The sequence below is a fragment of the Acartia tonsa genome, chromosome 4 (genome assembly GCF_053477335.1).
Source record: "Acartia tonsa isolate MP-2025a chromosome 4, ASM5347733v1, whole genome shotgun sequence".
Lineage (NCBI taxonomy): Eukaryota > Metazoa > Arthropoda > Copepoda > Calanoida > Acartiidae > Acartia > Acartia tonsa.
In genome coordinates this window covers 520849-533738 of record NC_137263.1, presented here as the reverse complement: position 1 = coordinate 533738, position 12890 = coordinate 520849, and the positions used below count along the sequence as shown (strand labels likewise).

Genomic DNA, 12890 nt, shown 5'->3' with positions numbered 1-12890 from the left:
ACAATTTCATACTTAAAAATTTATTGAATTTAATAATTTTGATATAATATGGTTTACATCATTGGGACGGGTTTATTTATTGTCTTATTCCTTAAGATTCCTTCCAAAATAAAATAGCAACTCTATTATTTGTTTTTGGCCTTACTTTACAAATTACTAGCGGCTTCGCCCCCCTACAGGCCTCTAGTGGCACTTGAGGAGGAGGTAAAAGTAAAAAAAAAATTTGGGGGGGGTCTCATCATCAACCCCTTTTTTAATTTCAGTTTTTAAAAAAAATTGCGGGGATTAATTTTTTCTATGGGCGATTTCTCTTAGGAGGGTGGTGGAACCCTCCCCGAAAATAGTTATAAACCTTCCTGGGACCTATGAGAAGCTTCACTTTCAAGGAGAACCCGATCGGTTGAGCAGTTAGTGAGATCTTTCGGTACAAACAAACAAACAAAAAGACAGACGGACATTGTTCTACTTTGTATTATAGACGAAAAGCTACCCTGTAAAGGAGAACCCGATCGGTTCAGCAGTTAGCGAGAATGAGATCCTTCGCTACAAACAAACAGACAGACAGACATCGTTCTACTTTGTATTATTGATTGTCAAATGTAATGTAAATCGTATATTTTGAGAAAATTGTATTCAAAAAGATAATATTTATTTATGTAGTAAGTATATTTGCCGCTAGGGGATGATTTATTTTTTTTTTTTTAATTGCAACACAATTACCTTATTTTGATTTTAATGTAATTAAAATCAATTTCTATCCTTAATTTTTTTTTTTATAATAATTGTGTTTAAATTAAAATTTTATAATTTTTTAGAACTGTATAAGATAGTTTACAAAATTGTATATATTGATATTTTTTGGACTGGAGAAATACTATTAGGGACTTAATACCCATTAATATACCCAAATATTATTTGTTTGTCATGTTCTCCAGAGTTATGGAGTGAGTGACTCACCAGTTGGTATGGAAATATGTTATTTATGGGAACGTGAATAAAAAATATTGAGATGAATGCATGCTCTTTAGAGGAGGGTGGTAGGAGATAAAATAGCCTAAAACCATCTCACTTCAAAATAATAATATTTAAAGTTTCCCTAACATGGCCATCTGGTTTGAGAGTTAGAGGGGTATCCTGAATGATGATAAACAAAATTACCCCTTTTTGGAACGAATAATTGGTCAAACGATAGGACACTGCAATTTAAAGAACCATCCAATAAAAATTTAATTACTTTTTGGGTACCAATTTAATTTACAGATCATTGTCCCCTCCCTACCTTTGTCGACAGACACACACGACCAGACAGTGAGGCCCTAATTTTAAAGTAAGCTTTTTTTTGGTGTTTATAGACTTTAACAGCTGTTTTAGATGAAATACATTATTATTTTAGTTTAAACTATTTCCGCTAGGTATTGTTAAATTTTATTTAAATTGGTTATAAAGATAATTTAACAAAATATTAATTTCAGTGGATTGTAATGGGTTTTACAATTTATTTATTTAAATTTATTCCAATAAAAGATTTTTTTTTTATTTTATTTTATTTTATTTTATACTGAGAATAAGGTGATTTAAATACTATACAATATCTTAATTTATAATGCATACCTTTCAAGCCTCCTGGACTATTGTGCACCTCTATTTATAGGCGTTGCTAACATTTATATAAAGCCGATAATTTGAATCTTCATAAAAAAGGCAATAAGGATTATTTGCAGGACTGAAAATAGAGCACTCTGGAAAGACCTATTTGTTGAACTAAGACTACTTCCTTTTAAAAAACTAATATTATTCAATACCACTAAGTTCATGTTTTTGTATAAGATACCTGGAAGTTGAATAGAAACATTAGAGAAAGAGAACTAAGGAACGATAACGATTTTCATGTGCAATTTACTGACAAATCCTACTTAAAGTCCTTACCATTAAATAAATTTCCATGCTTATGGAATAATTTACCAACTAATATAAAATCCATACAAGACAAAAATGAATTTAATAAAAAACTTTTCCTTTATTTGTTGCTAACATATTAACGATCCTCACAAGCTAGTCATACGCAAGACAAAGATGGACACAATTAAGTTATAGAGTAACAGTGCAATTTCTATCTATCCATGAATAAACAATTCGTTTAGGAATGACTGTAGTATTATTTATTTATGTCATAGCAGCATTATTATTATTATTATAATTAACAATAAATTAACGAAGCTTACTATTAATTACTGGCAGGATATTAAGTAGCAGGCGATTGTTCATTAATACATTATTATTATCGTAAGAGCTGTGACATAAATAAGCGAGAATACTGATTATTAATCCAATATTTTGACGCTCTGATCAGGTCGGCCACCAATCTCAGAGTCGGAACTCTCAGTGAACGTCGCGTCGTGGGAGGATTCATCACCATGGGAAGGCCCATTGCCATTTTTGTGGTCAACGCCAAGGGCAGCTCCGTCGGCCCCCTCCTTACCAGAGTGTGAATCCGACTCAAGGGACCACTCGCTGACGTTGTTGGCGCCATTGGCAAGGTCGTCGTTGCTTAGTTCGATGGTCAGCTAAGGTCCAGTGCAATGTCGTACACGGTGAGCGCCATCAGGTCGCTCTCCTTGTAGCCATTGCACCGGGCCTTGAGCTCAGAAATCGACTTGTTGTTCTCCTCTCGGGTCCGATCAGAGGAGGGGAGAGCCTCCTGCAAGAACTGAAAGTGCTCTATCCCCTCCAGAAACAACTTGAGCGCCTCATCATTTATTACGAATTGAAATCCGGCTCGAAAAACCAACCTACAGATTTCCCGGAAATACTTTTGTAGGAGTCGTCTGTGGTAATACCAGTTCGGCATTAAATCCGGAAACAAAGCAGGCTGGGGGTCGGCAAACGGCAAAGGATTGGGAGGAAAGTTGATGGGTTGATCGTCGACTACTGCTGGCTCAGGGTCAGGTTGTGGGGCCACTACCAAGATCTCACAAGCAGCGTTGAGCAATACTCGGAGATTATTACTATCACCGGGCCAGACATGGCGAGTAGAGAATGAAAATCGTAGAAGCGTGGGATTTAACTTGAACTTGACTTGTTGACTATATGAAGGTCAGTGAGCAATTGAGCGGAAACACTCGTTTTTCCACTCAGTTTCTTAAGAAGCGTCCTTGCCCGAATAGGGTCCCCTCCCCAAGGATACCTGACAGTGGTTGACTCCCCACTCCCCTTATACATGTCCCCCTTTTCTCTTAACATCGCCCATGCACTTGCTCATCATGGACAGCTCAACACTTACCATTTATCTTTCCATTCTTAAATATACCCCCCATTGAACCCTTTTATTATCAATTATGATGAAATTCACTTTGATTACACAGGGAAATATAGGGGAGGAAGCTCATGTGCTCCCAGAGATTCAGGGAAATGAAAGATTAAATTCAGATTGCCCTTGTAGATGTAAATAAATAAGTACTCTTTCTTTTCATTTTTTCATTATTTTTTTCACTTCCCTTCCCTGGAAATAAAGAGCACATAATTCAGAAGAATTTTTGCAAGAATTTTTGTTGGAATTAATTCTTCAAAACCTAACAAGGAACGCTCTATGCATATAAACGAAACAAGTCAAACCAAAGTAAATCAAGCCATCAATATTTAAATTTAAAATTTAATGTTTAATATTTAATATTCAATTAAATCGCAGCATAAAACTCAATCCCAACTTAGCAGATATTAACGTTTTCTTCAAATACATACCTTACTCATATATTACCACTTACTTATTATTTTTTGCTTATTACTTATTATTTGTTAAAATTAACTTAACATCGTGGAACACTATGATAACTTTATTTCATTACACCACTACTTAATTATTTTGATTACTTAATCGAAATTGCACTCTTTTAGACAAATCTCACGTCCCCCCGTTGTGCCCACCCCCCACGCTCCCAGGGTTGACAACGTGGTCCTTGGACACGTTGTACTCTTTGATGCTTGGACCAGGTATGATATGCCTGGCTCAGGATAAGGACAGTATAACGTGTGAACTAACGCAGCAGCTTGTCGGTCTTAATAGACTAAAATCACAATAGTGATTGGGTGTGATTTCATTCACACCTACGACACCCCTGTAGGATTTCAATAGATACAGCATTGTGGATACAATTATACTAAATAAATACATATAACTATCATTTTTATATAAATGTAAATAGTAAATTGTAGAAAGAACCAAGTGTTATTGACCAATTCCGCATAGCCAGTGTGGCTATTAAACAATGCAATATTGTATTTTTTGTTGATATTCAAAATAAATTATTATTATTATTATTATATAAATTCTTGCATACAATATTATTTAATAACTATTTGGGTCATTTTGAAGAGCTTCACTTTTAAAGGACAATTGTCTAAATAACAAGACTAAAGAAATGATTCTCTGGAGTTGAGGGGAAATTGGTATGCTTATTGCTATAGTCCCCAAAGTTTTGTAACAATGGTTTCTCAATAATCTGCTCAAAACTTTGGTTTCGTGTAATGAAATTTGAATTATATCTAAGTAACAGGATGTCCATACTGTTATTTTATCATTGTATTACAAACAAATTTCCACAAATAATAAAAAAATTAAAATAAGACCATATTAGTTAGCAATAAATAGATATTATCCAGCTATAGACAAACTATTTAAAACTTTTTTTTTATTTTCAGCTTGATATGAGGACAGATCCAATTGACTTGCTTAGAGATCATTGTAGTGGAAGGATTACTACTTGCTGTGAAGGTAATAATAGTAATATTGGCAAGTAATAGTAATAATTATTACCCAGAGATCATTGTAGTGGTAGGATTACTACTTGCTGTGAAGGTAATAAAAGTAATATTAACTAGTAATATCAATAATTATTACTCAGAGATCATTGTAGTGGAAGGATTACTACATGCTGTGAAGGTTATAATAGTAATATTAACTAGTAATAGTAATAATTATTACTCAGAGATCATTGTAGTAGAATAATTACTACTTGTTGTGAAGTATCAATATTATTATTAACTAGTAGTAATAATAATTATTACTAAGAGATCATTGTAGTGTAAGAATTACTAATGGTAAAGAAGGTAATAATAGTAATATTAAAACTAGTAATAGTAATAATTATTACTCAGAGATCATTGTAGTGGAAGGATTACTACTTGTTGTGAAGGTTATAATAGTAATATTAACTAGTGTAGTAATAGCAATAATTATTACTCAAAGGACATTATAGTGGAAGGATAACTACTTGTTGTGAAGGTAATAATAGTGATATAAGCAAGTAATAGTAATAATTATTACTCAAAGATCATTGTAGTAGAAGAATTACTAATTGTAAAGAAGGTAATAATAGTAATATTAAAACTAGTAATAGTAATAATTATCACTCAGAGATCGTTGTAGTGGAAGGATTACTACTTGTTGTGAAGGTTATAATAGTAATATTAACTGGTAATAGCAATAATTATTACTCAAAGGACATTATAGTGGAAGGATAACTACTTGTTGTGAAGGTAATAATAGTAATATTAGCAAGTAATAGCAATAATTATTACTTAAGGATCATTGTAGTAGAATGATTACTACTTGTTGTAAAGGTAATAATAGTAATATCAACAAGTAATGGTAAAATTTATTACTTACACAGAGATCATTCTAGTGGGAGATTTACTACTTGCTGTGGAGGTAATAATAAAATATTAACTTGTAATAGTAATATTTATTACTGAGAGATTATTGTAAAGCAAGGATTACTGGTTGTTTCGTGAAGATAAAAATAGTAATAATATTTATGGTCAGAAGATCCCTTAAATGGCATGTTGCTATAATTTTTAAAATTTAGTTGGAAGGAGGTCAATAGCCCCACAAAATGGACGGTCGAGCCCCATTAATTTAGACTGCATCTCAAGAATCTTGGATTTTCATCCAGGGTAAGTGGATAAGGCCAGGGAGGGAGGAGCCATTCGTGTGTTTATTAGTCCCCAAATTTTTATAATAACTTTTTCTTATTCGTTAGGATTGATTGGTTCAATATGTTGAGTGTCCAAACACTTTAACCACTAATTGTAATATACAGAATGGGCAATTTTGTGTATCATTATTGGGTATGTACAATATATCAATTTATTGCCCATTGACTTATACCTTTAATCCAGGGTAAGTAGATAAGGCGATTTTATACAATGTAACCTTTTGAGCAATGAAAACCCCATCCCCCCTGTCGGTTTTAAAATATAATGGGGGTGGGAGAGTTATTTCTATTTAGAAAATAGGTATACCTAAATGATCAATAATTGTATGGAGTAAATAAAATGAAACATAACATTTTCTTTAACATTTAAGATGAAAAAACAAAAACTTAAATATTGTATGTAAAATTTCATTGGACTTTCTGAATAAATATTCATTCATTGGAAATTTCAATGAATCATTAAATTTAACAATGATTCAGGTCATGTTTTTTTCTCTATCTATCTAATCTATCTATCTATCTGTCTATCTATCTATCTAGAATACTTGACAAGAAGGATGATGAAGGATATACACCACTCCACCTAGCGGTTATTTCTGGAAACTTAGAGGTAAGGCTTTCAACTTGATATATTTTATATTTCTATTATACAAACAGAAAACTTTTGTTATTTAAACTAAATCTTGATTGGTTGTTCAAATTAGGAGTGTCCAAACTTTTCAACCAATCAACAGTACGTCAATCTATCATACATTGTCTTATCCCTTAAGATCCCTGAAAACAATGAAAAGAATAGATATTGTATAAGTGGATAAATTGACAGAGGAAATTTGTTTTCAATTAAGGTTGCTAATATGGATTTCATTTATTGGTCTGTTCATTCGTCTAGTATGAGGATAGAGGATGGGGTAAAAGGAGGTGGAAAGGGGTAACGTCATTTTAGCCAGCTGCAAGCAACACTTTATTAGAGCCCATGCAAATCTGGTGTAACATCTAAGTAATAATATATCCATTGTTTAGGTGGTGTAAATCTTGATTGAGTGTGGGGTATCACTATTTTAGTCAGCTGCGAGTATCACTTTATGAAATATAGTATACCTGGATGTATTGACATGCGGAAATTGGTTGTCAATAAAGGTTGCTTATATTGATTTCAGTTATTGGTCAGGTGGTTCATTCAGTAGAGGAGAGGGGATGGGGTAAATCTGGTGCAACATCCAAGTAATAATAATATATTCATTGTTTAGGTGGTACAATTCCTGATAGAACGTGGAGCCGACGTGAATTGTGTCGACATCGAGAAACATTCTGTTCTACATTGGGCCGTTGTTTGTGGAGAGTTGGACATTCTAATCCTGTTGTATAATAGCGGCGCTGATTTGAGGTATATAGTAGTTATTTACCAAATCGTATTATAGGCAGCTTTCCGCAGATATTGAAATAAAAAAAAGGGCAGTGTTCATAATTATTTTTTTTCAGTATACCAGATTGTCATGGGGCATACCTGCTACACTATGCAGTCCAAATGTGTGCTGATGAGTCTAAAAAGCAGGCAGCTTTTATAATTATTCTTTTTCAGTATACCAGATTGTCATGGGGCATACCCGCTGCACTATGCAGTCCAAATGTGTGCGCATGAGTCTAAAAAGCAGGCAGCCTTCCTGCAATGCCTACAGAAACTTATTGAGTTTGGTGCAGATATTAAAGCATTGGTGAGTTATTGTTTTAAATTGTGAAGCTTCTCTATAAGTCACACTTGTTATTTAGATGATAGGGAGGATGTGGACATTAAACTATACTGGTCCCCAAAAATTATATAAAAATCATGTTCTCTCATATGTTGACTTTTATAATCTATAAACTCTTAGTTAGATGTTACACACTAGCAGTGTCCAAGTTTTCTACCAATTATTTTGATCTCTTCACAAAAACAGTATACATGTACCTATTATGGCTAATTTGTTAGCTATTTATGTGCTATTAGGAACTATCTTTTAACAATATAAAAATCTTAGAATGGCATTAATATTTTATACTGGTTGATATAATACCAATTAAAATGTTTGACAAGAAATTTACATACAGACTCTAATACTATGTAAAGCTGGCTCAACTGCGGCATAATAGTATTGGACAGGAAGGTGTCGGGTTTAAGCCTGGTCCACACCATTATATTTATATTAAAACTGTTAAAAATGGTGATGCTGCTATGTCTGGCATGTAACACTTAGACACAATCAATTACAATGCACAACTAGGACTTACAGACATGGGTCATGTAATCAAAGGGTAGGTTATCTGTTGGATGTTACTTGACCTAATATTCTTGGGTATTAGAGTATCACATCCTATCACAAGTGGATGATGCTATGGCTTCTCTAGATTATTACTTAAATCAAAGGAGAATTCACCCAAAAAAGATAATTAACTAGGTATAGTCTCCAATGCTATGTAAGGCTGGATTGCAAATTTTTTTTATATTCAGGATCGTGATGGAAGAAATCCTCTGCTGTGGGCTGGTTCCTCTGGCTCTGTGCCAGCCATCCAGGTAAATAGATAATTTTTATCGACTTTAATAATTAGTATTTATGGACTATGGACATTGAATATTCAAAAATAGTAAATAAACAATAGTAATTGCAATTTTATGATTTGCTGTATTCTTAATGACTAACTTTGTTAAGTTTTAAAACCTATTGACCCACCTCAACCCAAGGCTTGTTTATTTTGAATTTAATCTCTGATGACTTACTTTATTGTGTGATATTTATGTTTCTCATTGTTAAAGGTTCGAACTTTTTTTGGCATTTTTGGGGTTGAATTTAATTTATTCTAAACATTTATTGAGCAGGTGCTGCTAGCTGCTGGTGCAGATGTGAACACATATGATTATGATGGGTTGACCGTCCTGCACTGTGCTACCTCCAAAGGACACTCCCATCCTCTCAATAAACACATATTAATATTCAGGTGCTTCTAGCTGCTGGTGCAGATGTCAACACATATGATTATGATGGATTGACCGCCCTGCACTGTGCTGCCTCCAGAGGACACTCCCGCACACTAAATATTCTCTTAGAACAGGAAAGTTTTCTTAATTTAGTAGATATACATTGCTGTATTTTCTTGCTGACTCATAGGTAAATTTATTCTTATTAACCCAATTCCAAATGGGAGAGGTTTTTACTACCCCCTCCCCTATGTTTTCCTCCCATCATAATGTACAGTTTTATATCCTTAAGAGCCAATGCTTTGAAAAAAATAGCCTTAAACCTTTCATAAGATAATAACCAACTTCTTGTAAACACTATCTTACCAATTTATGGAATTGAAATTAAAAAAAAAAAACTTGGCAGGAAAACATTCTTGTTGACTCAACTGATACAAATGGATGTACAGCCCTCTTCTATTCAGCTGCTCTAGGAACAGTGATTCAGTCATTTGCTTTTATAGGGATTATGTAGAAGTGCCAGGCAACACGTCCCCCCTTATTTTGAAAAAAATTGAAAATAAAAAATATTTTGTGTGTGTTTGTTTTAACTTAAGGTCAGGATAGGTTAAAGAATATTTGGTACAAGGAAATCTAGCAGGGTTAAGGCACAAAATGTATGGGCCCTAGAGTTTAGCTCCTATATGGATCAAGAATAGGAAAAGAAAATCATATTTCCTTAATTTCAATCCATTTAAAAAAAAGGAGGGTCAGTCACTGAGTTCTGTCAATCATAATAAGTCCCCAAACTTTTCAAAACCTGCTAAACCATTCACAAACACTTTAAGCAAGTCCCCAAGGTTTTTGTTTCTATTTAACATACAAACACTCATTCTATTACTTGATTGAACACTGTAAATATTTGGAAAGGTCATAACAAGTGTACAGAAGTTTTAATACTGAAGGGGGCTGATGTTAACAAAAAAGACATCAAAGGCAAAATGGCGTATTTTTGTATATTTTTATGTAGTGTATAAAAGTCATTATATAAATATAACAGGATGTCTGTCTGTAGAGTACGTTCTTACTTACCAATCAACCATTGAAGTTCTCCTTTACAATGAAGGTTTTGGGGGGAGAGTGGACCAAACCCCCTCCTGAGAAATTGCCCCTGATAAAAAAAACTATTTTTTACAGTTTCTTTTAAGTACTGAAATGAAAGTTGAGGGTTGACTTACACCCCTTTAGCCCTACCTCAATTGTCTTAGGGGCATAGCCACTGATAAAAAATACAACTATACTTACACTAGATAAATATCATTTGTTTCATACTAATTATTGTAACAATATTTTATTTCATAACTATTAAATCTATAAAAAATTGAGAAATGAATTTTGATTCATAATCCCTTTAAGCTTGTTAAGATTAGATATAATACGCCATTGCCATGCTATACAGGACGTACTCCCTCGCATTGTGCCGCAGCCAAGGGCGTATTAACCAGTGTCAAGTGTCTACACAAGAACGGCGCTGACTTGTGGATTAGGAATTTCAAAGGGGACTTCCCCATACATGAAGCTATTCATTCAGGTAATTAAAGTACCCAAGGCATACTAGTAATAAAAGTTTTAAAACTTGGTCTATCATTGTAATTTGTTAATTTGGGGTACTTGCCTGTCTGTATATCTGTATTTCTATCTATCTGTGTTTCTATCTATCTATCTATCTTGATCTGTTGGTTGCTGGTGCAGAACCCTGACGCTGTGAACTAGCACCCAAAGTTTAAACTTTTAAAACTTTGGGTACTTATTTAATCTATCTATCTATATATCATAGGTAACAAGGAGCTGATCTGTTGGTTGCTGGTCCAGAACCCGGACGCTATTTATCTATCTACCTATCTATCTATCCTAGGTAACAAGGAGCTGATCTGTTGGTTGCTGGTGCAGAACCCTGACGCTGTAAACGCAGTGAACAATGATGGAAAAGCTTTGCTCCACCTAGCAGCCCTCTATGATAAGATTGAAATTTGTAAGGTAGTACAGATAGATAGATAAATTATTACTATGATGTTGAACCTATTTTCATGTACTCAATGTACTCATGTAACAAAATGATGCTCGCAAAAAATGATAAAATGATACTCGCAGCTTGATAAAATAAAGATACTCAAACAATTACCCCCTTTAACCCATCCTCTTCCCTTCTACTGGATTAAGGAACTGACCAATAATTGCGATTCTTATTTGGAAGCTAAATCAACAACAAATTTTCCTCTGTCAATATTTTTATGTATATCCTATATCCATTATAGAGGCATAGTAAATAGTAAAGACTGACAGAAACCATACTCCAGGGGGGTTGCCACCCCCCCCCCCTCCCCCAACAGAAGGATTATATTGACCTTCTTTGCTATTTAGGTGTTAATGGACCAAGGAGCTTTTATCAACCCCATAATGAGGAATGTTAGAGGTCAACTATTGACACCCTTCGATGCAGCTATGCACAGGTATCTACCTATATGTTTATTTAACTTTCCATCTATCTATTTATCTATCTCTCTAACATAATGAGGAATGTTAGAGGTCAACTATTCACTCCCTTTGACGCGGCTATGCATAGGTATGTATGTATCTATCTATATGTCTATCTATCTATCTATTTATATATCTATGTATCTAACTATCTATCTGTGATAATGAGGAATGTTAGAGGTCAACTATTGACTCCCTTTGACGCTGCAATGCATAGGTATGTATGTATGTATCTATCTTTCTATCTATTTATCTATCTCTCTATCATAATGAGGACTGTTAGAGGTCAACTATTGACACCCTTTGACGCGGCTATGCATAGGTAAGTTCGTCCTTTTTTGTCTGAGTGAAGAGAAGATACTCTACAAGATTGTTTTTCATAGTTGTGCACAGTGGGGCAAAATTATAAAACAACATTTTGTAATATCAATTAGTATTAAAGGGTTTCTGCGAGAATAAATTACTCATCTGATAATCAAACCTTAACATTTAACAGATGATGTTAAGGTTTGATAATCAGATGAGAATTGTTTTTGTGCACAGTCCCTTTAAGCTTAATTACATGACTTAAAAATATCTGAAACTACACAATAGGGCAAGATATATTAAAACAACAAGAGTCAAGGATAAGGGATTGGTCATCAGGCCAACAATTCTAGAAAAATGTCAACAAAACCTCTTGGCGTATATTCAATGTGGCTGGTGCTAACTTTATTTATTATAACTGTAGTGTATTTTTGTGTTTAGGTTAAACAAGGGATGTGCAAAATATCTGAAACTGCATGGTGGGGTGGGAGCAGCTAAAATCACGGATAAGAATGCTCTACAAAAAGCTTTGGTCAGAGCTTTCTCAGAAAGTCAAGAACGGCTGACAACAACTACCCCACAGGTAAAGAAATTCAAGCTTCTCTGAAAATTCAAGTATTATAGTAATATGATATTTATCTGTCTGTTTCTGTTTGTTTATAGCAAAGAATATTGTTAACTGCTGAACTGATATGATCTTTCATAGTAAAGCTTCTTATAGGAAGGTTCTGGGAATTAAAATTCCTAAAGTTAAGGAGATATATCACACAAAAATGGATTTTAAAAATGCTCTAATAAATCAGAATGTTAAAAAAGAACAAATATACAAAGGTAATAATTATAGAATTGCAATGCTTTCAAAATTGTACGTAACTGAGACAAGAATCATCAAGTTTGAAATCAATAAAACAATTCTAACATGTAAGTTTGATATAACTTCTACCCTATTCTAGGGCAAGGTGTCTGTGTTGGAAGCAATTAAATCCATGGATGAAAAATCAATGATGACAAGTTTTGAGGAAATAAAACCAGAGCTGGCAACCATGGCCGTACAGACATTGGTCATTGAGACACAGTCTAAAGCTGAACAGGTAAATTTGGCAACCATGGCAGTGCACGCATTAATGTAG

General features: G+C 33.8%; 2 protein-coding genes across 2 annotated transcripts; both read left to right on the top strand.

The window, feature by feature from the left end:
• The first annotated feature begins 6255 nt into the window (after window positions 1-6255).
• LOC145318126 (uncharacterized) lies at window positions 6256-8970 on the top strand. Its single transcript, XM_080159475.1, has 6 exons — window positions 6256-6269; window positions 6531-6600; window positions 7238-7374; window positions 7570-7702; window positions 8476-8538; window positions 8842-8970. The coding sequence occupies exons 1-6, from the start codon at window positions 6256-6258 to the stop codon at window positions 8968-8970; spliced, it is 546 nt and encodes a 181-aa protein (XP_080015601.1).
• Window positions 8971-10838: 1868 nt separating this feature from the next.
• LOC145318125 (uncharacterized) lies at window positions 10839-12890 on the top strand. Its single transcript, XM_080159473.1, has 5 exons — window positions 10839-10956; window positions 11341-11392; window positions 11740-11776; window positions 12202-12343; window positions 12714-12890. Exons 2-5 carry the CDS (start codon window positions 11347-11349, stop codon window positions 12888-12890), a joined length of 402 nt encoding a protein of 133 aa, XP_080015599.1. The 5' UTR covers window positions 10839-10956; window positions 11341-11346.